This window comes from Chrysochloris asiatica, unplaced genomic scaffold, assembly GCF_000296735.1.
Source record: "Chrysochloris asiatica unplaced genomic scaffold, ChrAsi1.0 scaffold00013, whole genome shotgun sequence".
Lineage (NCBI taxonomy): Eukaryota > Metazoa > Chordata > Mammalia > Afrosoricida > Chrysochloridae > Chrysochloris > Chrysochloris asiatica.
In genome coordinates this window covers 31,695,464-31,713,891 of record NW_006408531.1, presented here as the reverse complement: position 1 = coordinate 31,713,891, position 18,428 = coordinate 31,695,464, and the positions used below count along the sequence as shown (strand labels likewise).

General features: G+C 37.9%; 1 protein-coding gene across 1 annotated transcript in view; it reads left to right on the top strand.

The window, feature by feature from the left end:
* Nucleotides 1–18,428, top strand: part of RNF217 (ring finger protein 217) — a 141,037-nt gene that overhangs the window by 75,803 nt on the left and 46,806 nt on the right. Inside the window, exon 2 of the mRNA XM_006834692.1 lies at nt 17,441–17,674. Coding sequence (XP_006834755.1) covers nt 17,441–17,674 — 234 coding nt within the window. The remainder of the gene's footprint in view (nt 1–17,440; nt 17,675–18,428) is intronic.

Genomic DNA, 18,428 nt, shown 5'->3' with positions numbered 1-18,428 from the left:
TCTGTTCCCGTAAAGATTTACAGCCTCAGAAACCCTGTACAGGGTCGCTATGAGTCGGAACCGACTCCATGGCACATAACAACAACAACAACACATATGTTACCAAAGAGAGATGAGATTCCCTAAACAACAAATGGAAATATTTGTCTTGAGAAGCTTGAACAATCAATCCACTTTATTCCAAGAGAGGAAGTAAGAATGGAAAGGAAATACATATCCTTTATAAGTAGGAACAGAAAGTTGAGATGTCCGTACTGATCACTTGAATTTTACAGTGTCAAATTGAAAATGTGAGTTTTTGATTACATGTGTGTTTACCAATTGATAGGAAAAGTTGAGAGACCCTGAGAAGGGAGGTAGGAATGAGAAGTGATTCATGATTAAGGAGAAGGTGATTCAGACGGTCCCAGAAAAGGGATACTGCTCAGTGATGATTGGATGAACTAAAAGACAGTCTGCTTTTCTTTGGGGCTAACCTTGGAGCTCTGGTAGTGTAGTGGTTACGAATCGGGCTGCGAACTGCAAGGTCAGCTGTTCGAAACTACCAGCCGTTCCACGGGAGAAAGATGAGGCTTTCTGCTCCTGTGAAGATTTACAGCCTCGGAAACCCCTGCACAGGGTCACTATGAGTTGGAACCGACTCCACGGCACATAACAACAACAACAAAAAACCTTGGAGAAGGCATGTAAAGGTTAAACTATTGATGCTTCTTAGAGTGTCATATTCAGAAGGATATGATCTGCTTTTGCTGAACATTTAAAAATGTTGTTGTTGTTGTTAGGTGCCATCGAGTTGGTACCAACTCATAGCAAACTTATGCTCAGCAGAACGAACCACTGCCTGATCCTGGGCCAACCTCACTACTGTTGCCACGCTTGAATCCATCAATGCTGCCACTTGGCCAATCCATCTCGTTGGGGGTCTTCCTCTTTTTCTCTGACCCTCCATCTTACCAAACATGATATCCTTCTCCAGCAACTGGTCCCTCTTGACAATATGTCTGAAGTATGGAGTTGAAATTTGTCCATCTTGGCCTCTAAGGAACACTCTGGCTGCACTTCTTCCAAAACGGATCTATTGGTTCTTTTGGCAGCTCATGGCACTGTCAGTATTCTCCTCCAACACCATAACTCAATTCTTCTACGGTCTTCCTTATTCACTGTCCAGCTTTTTCATGCATATGAGGTTATTGAAAATACCATGGCTTGGGTCAGGTACTCCATAGTCCTCAAACTGACATCCTTGCTCTTCAACACTTTAAAATGGTCTTGTGCAGCAGATTTGCCTAATGCAATATGTCACTTGATTTCTTTTTTTTTTTTTTTTTGTCATTTGATTTCTTGACTGCTGCTTCCATGAGTGTTGATAGTTGATCCAAGAAGAATGAAATGTTAGGGGACCACTGTTGACACATCATTATAATTCCAAGTGACTAGTTTTGCAGAGTTTAGGTAGGTATATGCAGTGGCAAAATGGCTTTGTGTCCAGACGTTGGCAGTGACTATGTTTGAATTAAACTTTAGTACTTTCTTTCTAACCTTGTGCGAATTGCATAATAGTAATAACAAACAATATCTAAGAGATATATTAGTAGACTTGCTGAACAGATATGGGAAGGTGAAAGGAGGAGCACAAATATGAGTCTGTATACATTTGACATGACCATTTCTGTATATGTCGTTCCATGTGCTGCAAGTTTATCCATGGATATACTGTTTTTGTGTGCTGTCAAGTCTGTTCTGACTCATAGTCACCACCCAATATAGATAGGGTTTTCAGGACGACTCGTGGGTTTGAACAGCCAACCTTGTGATTAACAGTCCAGTTCTTATCCTATTGAGCATACTATATACTATAGTAGATCTGAACAGAAAATTTCAAAGGGCAGCACAAGAAAACAAAGTAAAATACTACAATGAAACATTCCAAGATCTGCACATCAATTTTGCTTCCTGTTGTTTTTTAGTGCCTTCAAGTTGGTTCCTACTCACAGCAACCTAGATAGATAGGGCTTCCACGGAACAGCTGGTGAGTTTGAACCGCCTACCTTACAGATCAAAACTGACCTACGTTGCAGCACCACTACTGTGGTTTCATCAGTACATCGACAGGGAGCTGCAAGAAATTTAAGCGGGATTCAGAAAAGGACATGAAACAAGAGATACCACTGCTAACATAACATGGATCTTGGCTGAAAACAGAGAATACCAGAAAGAAGTTAACATGTGCGTCATTGACTATACAAAGGCATTAGCGTGTGATCATAACAAACTGGATAACATTGAGAAGAGTGGGTATTCCAGAACACTCAATTGTGCTCACGAGGAGACAGGTATTAGACCAGAACAAGGGGATACTGAATGGTTTAAAGTCTGGAAAGACATGTACCAGGATTGAATCCTTTCACCACACTTATTCTACTTGTATGTTGAGCAAATAATTTGAGAAGCTGGATTATATGTAGAAGAAAGTGGCATCCAGAATAGGGGAAGATTTATTAACAACCTGTGATAATGTAGATGACACAACCTTGCTTGTTGAAAGTGATCAGGACTTGAAATACTGATGAAGATCAAAGATCACAACTATTAGTATGGATTATCCCTCATTGTAAATAAAACAAAAATTCTCACAACTGGCCCAATAACATATCGTGATAAATCATGATAAATGGAGAAAAGATTGAAGCTGTCAGATATTTCATTTTGCTTGGATCTGCAAACAACACTCATGGAAGCAGCAGTCAGGAAGTCAAAAGAGACCTTGTATTGAGCAGATCTGCTGCAAAAGAGCTTCTTGAAATGTTACAGAGCAAAGATACCAGTTTGAGGACTAAGGTATTCTTTGTTAAAGAACAAAGATACCAGTTTTGAGGACTAAAAATACAAGTCATGGTATTTTTAGTCATTTTCTGCTGTGGTCCTGTAGAATAAGCATTGGACTGCTAATTGTAAGGTCAGAAGTTCAAACCCAGCAGCTACTCCTTGGAAAACCTATACTGGGTTGCTATGCATTAGAACCTATGTGATGGCACTTAACAACAACAACAACAATATACACATGTGAAAGACAATGAATAAGAAATACCATTGAAGAACTGATGCATTTAAATTATGGGTTTGGTTTAAAATATTGAAAGTATGATGAACTGCCAGAAGCATGAGAAAAACTTTCTTGGAAGATGTACAGTCAGAATATTCCTTAGAATCGAGGCCTTAATGTCTCCTACTTTGGATATGTTCTGAAGTTGGACCAGTCCTTGAAAAAAGACATCATGCTTGGAAAAGTGGGGGTCAGTGAAACAGACCTCCACACACAACAAGATGGAATAGATACAGTGGCATTAACATTGGCATTAACATCAAACATAACAACAATTGTGAGCATGGTGCAGGACCAGGCAATGGAATGTTTCCTTCTGTTGTGTACAGGGTTGTTAAGAGTTGGAACCGACATAATGGTACCTAATAAGACCCCATTCACTAAAGGGGACAAAGTTATGAAAATCTTGTTGTTAGGTGCCATCATTGTTTAAATCTTAGCCCTAATAAAATACCTTGAGGCTTGGGGACTTAAAACAACAGTTTTGGGGGACACCAAGTTTAATTGGCATAATATAATACATAAAGATACAAGTTTACATCCTACCGTGATGAGTAACAACTAGGGTATTAAAAGCTTGTGAGTGGTCATCTTAAATGTAATTATTGATATATCTCTGTCTGGGGCAAAGAAGAGGGAAGAAAATCAAAGACTCAATGAAACAAGTAGTCTGGAGGATAAATAGACCAGGTGAACCACAACCTTCACTAACCTGAGACAGATTAGATGGTGCCATCTACCACTGTTGACTACATTGGTCAGGATCACAATGAGAAAAAAATGTAAAATAAAATTCAGATTCACAATTACAACCAATGTACTAGTCTTATAGAGACTGGTGGAACCTTTGAGACTATGGCCCTTAAACATCCGTCAATGAACTGAGCCCACCCGTGGGGATCAACTTTCAGCCAAACAATAGACAGGCCTGTAAGTTGAAACACCAGGGTAGAGCATACTGCTCAGCACAATCAATTTTTTTGAGACCAAAAGGGCAGCATTTGCCCCAACTTAAAGCTCAGCGTCACAAAGGGGCAGGGAAGGACAAATGGATATGGGAGACCTAGGGAGGAAGTTGCTAGAGTGCTATCAATTTTATGAAACAAAATGTATATGAATATTCGAATGGAAAGCTAGTGCGCTATTCTATAAACTTTCACCCAACTATAATAGAAAGTTCAGAAAGGGGGAAAGAAATCATGTGGCGGTCTTCTTCAGTTCAAGATTTAAAGAGCTGGAAACCCTATGGGACCTTTCTGCTCTGCTGTATTTGTTGTTGTGAAGTGCCGTAGAGTCAATTCTGACCCATAATGACCCTGTATAGGGTTTCCAAGGAGCAGCTGGTGAGCTTGAACCACCGACCTTGCAGTCTGATGCATTAGCCCACAGCACTGTATTCGGTAGCTATAAATTGGAATTGGCTTGATAGCAATGAATGTTTTTGTTTGCTTTTTTTTCCTTCGAAGATGTTTCTGGGTAGATTCCAATCATAAATCTTTCGGTTACTATCAGTAGCCTAGTGCTTAAATCCTTATATCACTCAGGAATTCCTTGGGGATTAGGGTTTTTATCAGAAATAAGTAATTAACAAAAGTATGTAGAATAATGCTCAGTATATATATTGAACATTCAGTTAGTGTTATCTGTTGCTGCCATTATCATCATTGGGCAGAACTGTTCTATTCCTACAATAAAATATCTATTTTGAAGATACTGAAATTAAAATATCAAAAAAGACAGTTAAAAGATATATAAATTCTTTTCCTTTTCAAACACACTTTAATTTTGCTCCTGGGGGGGATATAAATGAAAATTTTGTCACTCTGAGCAGTGGTTTATTTCTGAATACAGTGAATAGAAGCCATAGAAGGGAATTACTTTTTTATTTAGTGGATTCAAAAACTCCAAGTAATGAGCAGATTATTCCTAGAACTGGATGGATGGGGTACAAAGATACTTTGTTTTGGCATGAATGACTCTGTTGAAATTGCTGTTTTAAAATTAGATAACTATGTTAACCTGGTTTAACGTCGAGGAAAATGTTGATACTTGCCAAAACTTGTAGGAAAAAGAAATTAAATGGTTGTGAATAAAAGTATAGAACGTGTATTTTATTAAAGTGTCAAACTTGGACTGCCTCCAGCTTTTAAGTATGATTATAGGGCGTGATTGTGTTTCTTTCTTTGTTTCTCTTTCCTAAATCATTCACAGTCAAGTTTACTATTTGGTGATTACTGATAAGCAAATGAGTTTGGATTTCCTTTAAGCAAGTTTCAAAAGAATTTTTATTTGTTTATTTTGTAACTATTTTGACATCTGCTTCTTAAAGAATAGTCCTTTTTGTGAATTAGCTGAGATGATGACAGTACTGTATAGGGTGGGGCTCTTGAAGGTTTATTTTACTTAGGACATAGCTGGTTTTCCACTTCATACCAAATAGAGTTAGTCCAAAGCCCAGAATCCATTAGTGCAATTGTATAGGATATAAACTTAGACCACCAAATATATTCAGAAAGAAACTCGAATGGTGTTTGTAATTGTACTTTAACTCCTATAAACATAACTTTGTTTCTGGTCTTACTTTTAAAACTAATCCAGAGATTTGGTCATTGATTTGCTATCAATTTTAGATCTGTCGTATCCTATAGTTCTAAGAATACCATGTCCTCTCTAAAATATGTATGTTTTAGTTCTGAAATATTCTTAGAACTATAGGATATGACAGATCTAGAATTGGAGCTTTGGTAGCGTAGTGGTTATGAATTGGACTGCAAACCTTCAGGGTCAGCAGTTCGAAACTACCAGCTGTTCTGCAAGAGAAAGATGAGGCTTTCTGCTCCCGTAAAGATTTACAGCCTCAGAAACCCCTGTACAGGGTTGCTATGAGTCAGAACTGACTCCATGGCACATAACAAAAACAACATATTATACATAAAGGTATGTATATGATTATATTATACAACCAAAATTTCAATGACTAGTAGCAAAAATAAGAGGACACTTCATTGCAACAGAGGTGAAAGCCGAAGTAATAGATTCTTTTCTAAGAAATTATGAATTACTGAAGTTAACACAAGAAGTAAATAGTTGAATGAACTAATTTCTATAGAAAACATTTAAATGGTGATTTAAAGAAGAGGCAAACCAAATGGATTCAGAACTGAGTTTTATCTAACTGTGATTAACAGATAATTTGTGTGTTAGTGAAACTAGTCTAGGCTAACAAAAAAGTGGAACTTTCCCAATTTATTATATAAAAATGGTAATGTCACACCTGATAAGGATGCATGGGTAGGAGTGAAGATGATGGGACCAACAGAGATGAGGAGTGATCACACATGCCACACATTTATTAATTCAGTTTCTATGGGCCAGGAGGTCCAGGCATGACTGGGTCCCCTAAGCAAGTTGTCTTACCTGAGATTTGACTGGGGAAGAAATTATTTCTAAGTTCATGTAATTATTGGCAGGATTTAGTTGTTTGTAGACTGAAGGATTGAGAGCTACAATTTCTTGCTGGCTGTTGGCAGAACGCCACTCTCAGTTTCTTACCATGTGAACTTCCCAGCATAGCCCTTTGCTTTTACAAAGCCAGCAAGAGTGAGTCTCTCAGTACAGTCTTAGGGATCATAATCACATATACTTACATGTAATCACATACTGTCATCTCTGCTGTGGTCTGGTTACAAGTAAGTCATAAGTCCTTCCAACCTCAAGAAAATAGAAAACACAAAAGAAGTGAGACCCCCTCAGAGTGTGACTGCTACAATATCTTTACATTGACTTGTTGCACTTGTTAAATAAGTATATAACAATTTGGGGCGGTGGGGGTGGGTGGGAAGGGAATCAAGAAAGAACTAAAGAAAAAGGACTGATGGTTTGAATAGAAATGCAGCATGTTGGACGAGCATGTGGCTAATCCTGCTTCCCTCGTGGCCAGACTATACCACGATGATGATTTTGGCTTCTGGGTGTCGCACTTTTACAAACCAACAAAACCAGGAAGGAAGAAAGCCTTACGAGCATGTGGGGAAACAGCTAATGAAGTGGAGATGTTTTTACCTTAACAAAAAGACTAAAAGTACATGATCGCTATCTTCAAGTATTGGAAGTTCTGTAAGCAAGAAGGATGGGTTAACACATGATATATGACCCAGGGGAGACTTTTTAAATGACTTTTTTTTTTTTTTTTTTAAGTTTTTATTGTGAATTGAGTGATAATTTACATAGGAGAACATTGGTTTCACACCATCATTTCATTGCAAAGATTACCATCTCCTCTGTGCACCATCATTCAATAGTATTTGCTTCCATTCCCTCTAGGTTTATTTTGTTTTGTTTTTGGTATTTTTGTGCAGAGTGGGTGTGGGAGGGAATGTACACAAAAACACTCAGGAACATATAATTTAAACAACCAAACGGCACATTCTGCAAGCCTGCCTCCTGGCTGCCAGCACCCAGCCCCTCTCTTTCCATGAATCTAGAGTCCTCAGCTACTCCCTCTCTCCATGTCCCCATCTCTGCCTCCATGTCTGGTGTTGCTGCTTCTTTGGATAGGGTCCTGCACTCTGTTTGTGCTCTTATTCATTGATGGTCCTAGGGTCCTCTGTTTCTGGATTAAATGTCTTAAATACAGGTAACAGGTTTGAGGAGCTACTAAATTACTCTTCTGAACTAACATTTTATAATAATTTTCCATGAATTTGTTACCCTAATATACCCATGAGCTTTGGTGTGACGTTGTAGCATAAACACTGGACTTGTAAATGCCAGGTCAGCATTTAATGCCCACCCAGCCACTCTTGGAAACTCTATACAGGGTGGCTATGAGTTGGGCCTACTTGAGGCACACATGACAACACCACCATAGGCTTTTGTCTGTTTTTTCTTGTACTTCTGTCAGTTTTTGCCTTCTGTATTTTGGAGTTATGTTACTAAGTACATGCCAATTTAAAATTGTTATATCTGCCTAAGAAATCACTCCCTTGTCATTATGAAATTTCACTCTTTCTCTTATAATGCTTTTAGTCTCAAAATCTACTTTGTCTCTTTATATAAATATTGCCGCACAAGTTTATTTTGTTAGTGTTTCCATGGTGTATCTATTTAAATCCTTATTATCAATATTTCTGTGTCTTTATGCTTGAAGCATGTCTTTTATAAGCAGCATATACTTGAGTGATTTTTATCATCAACTGAACAGTGTTATTATTTTAATTGAAGTTGTTAATTAATTTCACATGAAATAATTACTTAGAAATTTCATTTAAGACCTACCAGTTTCTATTTGCTTTGTATCTGTTACATGTGTTCTGCGTATTTCTTTCGGTCTTATCTTGCCTTAGTTTGGGTGGTTATATTTTTACTAATCTATTTTCCCCCTCAATAAGGTAACTGGATCTTGTTACTCTTCTTTCTAGCGGTCACTTTAGAGATTGCCGCACCTCTCGTTGATTGCATCCATGGTCCTAGAGATTAAGATGCAACTTGACTGCAACTGGTGTTGTTAAGTCCGTTGAGTTGGTTCCGATTCACAGCGACCCTTTATAGGGTTTCCAAGGAGCAGCTGGTGAGTGTGTGAACTGCTGACATTTCAAATCGACCTTGAAATCCAGTGCTTATCCTACAGTGCCACTCCAGGTCTCCCAGATAGCAATTAACAACAACAATATAAACGAGTACTTTATTAATGTGATGGCAGCTCTACGATCCTTGCACACTTCATTCTATACCTAGTCCTGGTGTGGCACTGCAGGATAAGCACTGGACTGCTTATCAGTTGGCAGTTCAAACCCACCTATGAGTCAGAACTGATGTAATTGTACATTTTATTGATAGGCTTCAAACATTATCATTATTCTTGTATATAGTTATTATTTATTTACATTTACTCAAATACTGATTTCATTGCTCTTCCATGTGACGTCCCTGAACTGCCATCTATGACTGCTTTCTTATCTAAATTACATCCTTTATTGTTTCATTTAGTGTGTGTCTTTTGATGGTGAGTTAGCTTTGTTAACAGTTTATCTGAAAATGTCATCACTTTGCCTTTGTTTTGAAGAATATTTTTACTAAATATGTAATTCCCTGCTGGAAGATAGATATATTTTTCTAGCACTCTGAGAATAACATTATCTTTTACTATCCACTACTTATGTTGAGAAGTCATACATATGTTTCTTGAGTGCTTTTTGAAGAGAATATTATTTTTTCCTATGGTTCTTAGACATTATCTTGGTGTGTAGTTTTTGCCGTTTTGACATGATATGTCTAGCTGTGGTTTTATTTGGTACACCCACTCCTCACTTATTAACATGATTAGGTTCCAAAGACCAAGTTGTTCTGCTAAAGTTGATGTTATGTGAAAATGTCAATCCACTTTAAAGTCATGGCCCAGCCAAGTTGGCACATAACCTTAATTATTACAGCCAGCATCACTCTCACTTAGCACCTCAGAATGTGTTACTGCCAGAGATAGCTCAGTCATTAATGTGTAAAATTAATGCTCAAGAAGTTGGTTAATAGATTTTTACTGTTGTCATAAATATAATATGTTGGATACCAAGATATAGTGTGAGAAGTAGGTGTATTTGTATTCCTTGGGACTGAGAGAATATCTGGATTTTACACTTGATGTTTTTCATCATTAAAAATAATTCAAAGTCATGTATGTTATTCAGGTTTCTGTAGCTGTTTCTAAGGAAACAAAAACATATGCATAAGCAGAGCAACCATTATCCTATAATCGCTGATGAGTAGTGTTATAGGGGAATCTCTGAGCTTCACAATGAGTCTTTCACTATGGTACCACTTAAGTGGTTAATATAAGGGGAATGTTTAGAATGGTGCTTGGCATTTAGTATATGCTGTGTGCATTTAGTGTGTGCTGTGCACGTTCAGTGTGTGCTGTGCGCGTTTAGTGTGTGCTGTGCGCGTTTAGTGTGTGCTGTGCGCGTTCAGTGTGTGCTGTGCGCGTTTAGTGTGTGCTGTGCGCGTTTAGTGTGTGCTGTGTGCATTTAGTGTATGCTGTGTGCATTTAATGATTATAGTTATTGCTTTTGTTGTGTTATTCTTTCCTGCCTTATCAACATGTTCCATTTTCAAGAAACCTGAAATCTCTTAGTAAGGAAAAGACCAAAGAACCTTGTAAAGTACTTTAAACTTAAGTATTTAATATTGAAGCTTAAACACTCAATACTTAAAACCAAAATCAAAGTTAAAAAAAAAAAAAGATCAAACAAAACATATCGGTCTATCATCTATCTATCTAGCATCCATGTATCTATCTATCTATCTATCTATCTATCTATCTATCTATCTATCTATCTAATCTATTTTCTGTAAACTGAGTTTTGTCGCCCCAGATTTGCACATTGCCTGCCCTTCTCTTTTAAGAATTTAATTAATGAATCTGCCACTTTTTCAGTGCTCCCCCTTGTCTGAGTCACTAAATTACTTTTGAACTCAATTCTCCCAGGTGGCAAATTAACCATGTAGCTTGAGCATTAAGTGGATAATATGCCTCTTACTGACACCCTTGGAGATTGCTTTAGAGTTAAGTAATTTTCTTTTACAAGAATGGGCATGTTTTTGTTCAGAAGAGTCAGAGAGTGTGTTTCTCAGTGATAGAAATGATACCATTGGCACCAAATACAACAGAAATTGAAATACCATTGTTTTAAATTTAAATACAAATACTCTTATAAGCAGAAATTAGATTATATATTCTTAAAAATGTTGATTTGATATTAAATAATTATTATTTTGAGAAATATATGCTGTGGCATCACCATTATGTCTTTTAAAAAGACTTCTTTTTGAAAAATTTAAGAACCATGCTGGAACACATATGGATGAAATGACAGCATATCTGCTATTTGCTATGAAATAATAAGGGAGGGCAATATGTGTATCTGCACAAAAGATACAAGATTGTTCATGAGTTGCTAATTGTTGAAGTCAGAGAGAGTGGGTAATTAAGAATTCATAATACCAATCAGTTATATTTTGAACATGGTTATACAAAATAAAAATATTTATTTTCTTGATTCAACATTGAATTGCTGTTAAGTGCCATTGGTGGTGGTGGTGGTTATATGCTGTGGAGTCGGTTCCAACCCATAGCGACCCTGTACAGGGTTTCCGAGGCTAAAAATCTTTACAGGAGCAGAAAGCCTTATCTTTCTCCCATGGAACAGCTGGTAGTTTCGAACTGCTGACCTTGAGGTTACAGCCTGACTTGCAACTACTATGCTTGCCAGAGCTCATTATTACAATCATCAAATTCCAAGTTGGAATCTTGAATTCATGGATCATGTTTATATCCCTCTGTGTTTTTTATTGCCATATTGTGGGAACTCAATCTATGGTGGGTTTTTTTTTTTTTAATTGACTTAAATTAATGCTCTCTATTCTTGTTATTGTAAAAATTTTGTAGCAAATAATTTCTAGTAAATATCACACATTAGTTATTTCTCTGTAAACAGCTGTATATAAGTGTTTACTGAAAGTTAAGCCATTCAAACCCATCAGCCAGCCAGTCCTTGGAAACCCGATACAGTTGGAACTGAGTTGAGGGCTCTTAACAACAACAACAACAAATTATCTGATTATTTAGGTAAAAAGCCTAGCTTCATCCTTGATGTATCCCCCATGTCTAGGACCAACCATTAGTTGCACTTTCAAAATAGACCCCGTCTCAGGCCACCTCTTGCTTCCTAGTCCCGTCCTCTGTCATCTCTTACCTGGAAAACCGCAACAGCCAAACGCCACTAACAGGAATGGAAGCTGCCATCCAGAGTTGCTACTCTTCTCCCTTCCTCCGTTTTTTTCCTTTACAGTCCATTCTCCAAGACGCCCCTGAATGATGGTCTTAAAAATGCAAAGTAGGGCATAAACCCAGTCAGTAAGTCATACTGGATTTAGGCTACAATCCAAACTCCGTATCAAGGCTTTTACAAGGCCCAATGTGAGCCGACTCCTGCTGGCTTCTCTAAGTTCATCTCATACCTTTCTGTCCCTCACATGGTATGTTTCAGTCACTCATTTCTGTACTTTCAACATAGGGACATGAGACACTTTCTGTCATGGGAGAATTGTCCTTGTTTTTTTCTTCTGCCTACAGTCTCTACCCTATTCTCTGTATGACAGGCCCTTCTCTCGGGTCTCAGTTCAAGTGCTTATTTTGAGTGAAATTAAATTATAATTCTTTCATAATGCTGGATGTAATCTGTCTTATTTATATATTTGCTTGCTTGCTTATCATCCATTACCCTCAAGAGAGACTCTTATGTCTCTCTCTCCTTTCCTCTCTCCGAAGTCCATCCCAGGGCCTATCCTATTAAAAACACATTTCATTGATATCTAAGACATGATTATTTGTAGGGTGCACTATGTGTTGCCAAGAAAGTAAAACCACTGCAGATTGTTAAATAATGCTAAAAGTACTAAAGTAATGTAAAAAAAAATCTCAACTTTTGAGGTAAGAAAATGTTTTTTAAAAGTTTAGTTTTGAATTGATGTGATATGTATCTTGTTGAATAGATATATTTAGCTTAGTCATTACTTATTTACTAGTGATCTTTTGAGGAAATTATTCTGAAAAAGTTATACACACAGAGACTATGAGTAATACTACATTATGAAAGATGGGGATATGATTAGTATGAAAAAGTATGAGTAACTGAAAGGATTGTATGAGTAATTGCTACAAACTGTCAATTACTGGCCTACCACCAGAGATTGAAATGTCATAAATGCTGAATGGTCCAGGAAACTAGAATTGTCACAGGCACTTCAAGAAACTGCTATTCAGTTGTCCTGGAAATGTATTCAGGTCCTGTACTGTAAAAGAAAAGGCAGAGTAAGTGGGGACAGACAGGCATAGATTGGTAGAGTTAGGAGTGGGAAGATGAGGTAATATGCATCTCGTTGCTTCTGTGTTTTTTTGTGTTTCTTTTTTTAAGTAAAATATGAGGTCATTGTCTCAGAATGTAGTGGGGGAGGGGAAGTTAGAGCTTTTGGAAAGATTGTGTGGAATAGTCAATACAGAAAGCATGAAAACAAGAGGAAATAGTTCTGTGAATATGTTTTCTGTGAAGATAGAATACGTTTGTAGGTAGAGTAGAAAAACATTGAAGTAGACAAAGTGCTTGGTTGTTGGGTAGTATCCCACTTGGTGGTATAATGAACACCCACTTGTGGAGGGAGAAACAAGACAGCCTGCCCTCTAGAATTGCCTTAGATTGTTCCAGTCCCCAAGCTACAGTCTATTCTGCCTGAGATCTGACTGTCCCCAGGTGGTTGTGAGATTCCTGCCTCCATTATTATCCTGTATAAAGGTACAAAAATAAGTTCCCAGATGAGGAAGGCTCGATTCCAACACAAGACTGAGTCAAAACTTGACTCTTGATCACTATCATGTATTCCACCCCAAAAAATAAGAGCTACTGGTGTGGCGCTGTGGGTTAATGCGCCAGACTGCAAAGCTGTTTGAACTGTAAGGTCAGCAGTTCAAGCTTACCAGCTGCTCCTCGGAAACCCTCTACAGGGCCTCTATGGGTCAGAACCGACTCAACAGCACTTAACAACAACAACAGCAAGGTGTCCTAAGTGAGCTTCTTTTATGTGGAATGAGAGTAAACAGTCATTCATGTGCTGAAAACCAAATGTTGGTTTTTTTGTTGTTGTTGGGGTGCATGGGGGCTGTGCGGTGAGGGGTGACAGGGAGGAAGACCAGACTCTTAAGGTGTCTCTTCTGGTTCCTCATGTTCTGGTTCCACTACATCCATACATCCCACCTTTCTGTGCTCAGACTTGTGGCCCAATCTACTTATAGTCCCGCTAAGGCTGGGATCCTTCTGTTAAGGTGTATACATCTTAGGAGTGTATTCAAGTTGATCCATTTTGGATATGGTAAAAATATGAATATCTTTGTTCTAGAGCACTCTTCTTCCGTTGCCCAGGTTGTATGGTCTGTTTACTTGGAATACTTTCAGCTTTGTTTGACAAAGTTCTACTAATCTTAAGGTCTCAGTTGAACCCTAACTTCTTCTAAGAACCTCCCAAGTTTGAGGTTAGTAAGTCTCACCCCATATTCGCTGCTGACTTCCTGTTCTGGCTTGCGAGAGTGCTCACCACATTGTAACACTATTGCCTCTTTACTGGTAGGCACTTGTGACGCTTCAATGTCTAACCCAGTGTCTGGCTCAGAATCAGGCTTGAGAAATATAAACAGAATGCTAGAAGATCAAACAAGTCTTCATTTTTTAATTGTTTCAGTTACAGATTCCACTAAGCCAGTTCCTTAATTGTGCCATGCATAGCTTTGAGAATAAATATTTTTAAATCTTATGATGACTTCTGTCTTGGGCTATAACTTAACATATTATAAAAAATGCAAGTTGTTTTGTTGTTGTTAGGTGCCGTTGAGTGGGTTTTGACCCATAGCAACCTGATGTCTAACAGAGCGAAACACTGCCAGCGCGGTCCTGCGCCATCCTTACAATTACTGCTGCCATTGTACCAGTCCTTCTCACTGGGGTCTCCCTCTTTTTCTCCTACCCTTCACTTTACCAAATATGATATCCTTCTCCAGGGACTGGTCCCTCCTGATATAGGTCCGAAGTATGAGAGATGAAGTCTGGCCATCTTGGCTTCTAAGGGGCATTCTGGTTGTACTTCTTCCAACACGGAGTTGTTTGGTTTTCTGACAAACCGTCATACCTTTATTATTTTTCTCCAACAGCAAAATTCAGATGTATCAATTCTTCTATGGTCTCCTTTATTCATTGTCTAACTTTCACATGCATATGAGGCTATTGAAAATACCATGGCTTGGGTTAAGGTTGTAACACTCTTAACAATGAGAAAATATAGAATCTATAATAGTAAATAGACTCATCGAAAAAGGTAGAAAACAAACCAAACAAATTCTAGAAAAACCACTGGAGTGTGGCACTGTAGAATCAACATTGGACTGCGAACCACAGGGTTTGGTGGTTCAAACTCACCAATTGCTTCTCGGAAACAGTAGGTTGCTATGTAGCAATTTGCACTTTCAACTTTGCAAAGCCAGATTCTTTCATGTCATGATCAATTTAACTCTTGTCCTTTAATATTAAACATCTAATTAATTCCTATGCTCCCTTCAGCCTATAGCTTCTAACTTTTTCAGGTTTTTGATAACTAGCAAAGTTAATAGAAGAGTTCCTTCTTTGCATTGTTCTTCATGGTGAATACCTTTCTTCCCATTCGTAACTGTTTTCTTTTCTCACTAAAAATGGAAGTGTTTTGTCTTCTACAATCATAGGACTTACTCAAGTGACAAAGAAATGATTTGTTCTTGTTTGCCATTTGTGATCTTCTATGTCTCCCTTTGTTACATGCGTGTTAATTGTTGCCAATTGCCTTGAGTCTGTTCTACTCATAATGACCCTGTAATGTTCTGGGGAGCAGAAAGCCTCTGTTGGTAGAGTAGCTGGTGAGCTTGAATCACGGACCTTTGGTTCACAGTCCATTGGTTACTGTATGGATACACTGCACTCCCATTTGTTACATTTGTTGTTATTAGGTGCCATTGAGTCCATACCAACTCATAGCGACCTTATGCACAGCAGAACGAAACACTGCCCGATCCTGGGCCAACCTCACTACCATTGCCACGCTTGAGTGCATCGATGCTGCCACTTGACCAATCCATCTCGTTGGGGGTCTTCCTCTTTTTCTTTGACCCTCCACCTTACCAAACATGATCTCTTTCTCCAGTGACTGTTCCCTCCTGACAATATATCCAAAGTATGAGAGATGAAGTTTGGCCATCTTGGCCTCCAAGGAGCATTCTGGCTGTACTTCTTCCAAAATGGATCTATTGGTTCTTTTGGTAGCCCATGGCACTTTCAATATTCTCCTCCAACACCATAACTCAAAAGCATCAATTCTTCTACGGTCTTCCTTATTCACTGTCCAGGTTTCGCATGCATATGAGGTTATTGAAAATACCATGGCTTGGGTCAGGTGCACCTTAATCCTCAAGCTGACATCTTTGCTCTTTAACACTTTAAAAAGGTTTTGTTACATTGTTGTTGTTGTTAAATACCATGGAGTTGGTTCTGACTCATAACGACCCTGCACTGGGTTTCCAAGGCTGTAAATCTTTATGAGAGCAGAAAGCCTCATCTTTCTCCCACAGAACAGCTGGTAGTTCACACTGCCGACCTTGAGGTTAGCAGCCTGATTCATAACCACTACACTACCAGAGCTCCTCAGGATGGACAAAAATATTATGAAGGGTTATTTTTAACTATTTATGGAAAATATTTTTCTTGTTGTTGTTAAGTACTATTGAGTCAGTTCCAACTCATAACAACCCTGTAGAAGGTTTCCAAGTAGTGGCTGGTGGGTTTGAGATGCTTCCTTAGGGTTAATAGTCCAGTGCTTATCCTACAGCATCACACCAGAAACTCTGGAAAATGCTCTGTTGTTGTGAAGTGCTGTCAAGTCAGTCCTGACCCATACTGACCTTGTATAGGGTTTCCAAGGAGCAGCTGGTGAGCTTGAACCACCAACCTTGCATTTCCAATGGCTTTGCAGTGTGGCACATTAACCCACAGCATCACACCAAGATAGTTCTTATTTGAAACTATTTTTCTTCATCTTTTAAAATTCATTTGTATCCACACGTGCTTTTCACTGCAATCTTGAATGCTAGTTAGATCTAGAATCACAAGAATTTTATTAACACCTTTGTAATTGGTTTAACTTCCTTACTTGTTCATATGATTCTGATAATATAAGGAGAACTATGATATGTTCTTGACATAGATAGTTAGGGAAAATAGTCTTTTTTTTTTAGTAATGATTTTCAAACTACTGAACTCATATGTGGTTTACGAAAATTAGTTTGGTCCTTTAAAAGTAGTAAAATGTGCCCTAATTTAGTGCTGAGGCACTCTATAAGATTGAAAACTCTGAAACATCTTTTTATTCTGTTTCTGTATTTAGCAGGTTGTCTAAATAATGTCTCACCTTGCGGTTTCCAGAAGGGCAGGATGATAATTTAGTTCTCTGGTGAGTTTGTGGCCTAGGTCCATTTAAATTCACAAATAGAATGGTCAGAGAAAGCTTTAAAATTATAAATTATATTGAAAATATAGTGATGAATTATTATGGTACTAGAGTGAGTAGCAATAATGTGTCTTAGAGATTTTGAAAAATGACCCAATATTCCATTACTATGATCATGAAATACACAATATTATATGCAAAAAGTAAAAGCAAGGCATGTAATAAAAGCAATGACTTTTTCTTTTTCTTTTTTTTTCACTCTTCATGCAGGTTCAACTTGGCCAGGTAGATATCAAATGCCCTATCACAGAATGTTTTGAATTTCTGGAAGAAACAACTGTTACCTATAACTTAACGCATGAAGACTCCATCAAATATAAATACTTCTTGGAACTTGGCCGTATTGATTCCAGCACCAAGCCATGTCCTCAGTGCAAGCACTTTACAACCTTCAAGAAAAAAGGACATATTCCCACCCCTTCCAGATCAGAAAGCAAATACAAAGTAAGCATGTTCCCCACAGTTGTGGGTTAGATGTCACAGGATGGGAACAGCCATATTGGGCCAACTTGTGGTGGGCATTAAAGGGGCTTCCTCCCCTTACTAGATCCTAAGATGAGTATATGTTGGCTATGATTCTGAGTAAGAATGGTTTGGGAAACTGATGATAAGAAACTATCTGAGAATTTATTTCAAGTTTTCTCTTTAAACTTAAGCATGTTTGAAAATTTAGTAACTCAATTGAACTTCTAGATTAATAGTAATTGTTATTACTAAATACTAAAGCTTTTTCTTCTTTTTTTAAAAAAAGTATGAGCTTAACTTTTTCAATTATCCTACTGTGAGTCTATCCTGCTGTGAGATTCTGTCTTAATTAGTGAAAATAGTATAAAATGTTACTGTTTTCTCTATTCAGCAAGGATAGAAAACTCTGAAACATCTTTTTATTCTGTTTCTGTATATGTTAGTTAGTATACTAAGTTTGGAAGAAACCTGGGTGGCATAGTGGGTTAAGCATTGAGTTGCTTAATACAAGATCTATGGTTCAAACCCACCAGCCACCCCATGAGAGGACGATGAGGCTATTTTTTCCTGTAGAGATTTATAATCTCATAAGCTCTTAAAATCAGTTATACTGTGTCATAAAGAGTGATTTGGAGTTGAAATCCACTTGATGGCAGTGGGTTTGGTTTAGGGTTGATGCTAACCTTGGGGAATTCAGAGGCAACCATGGTATAGTTCCTGCTCTAAAAAAGTT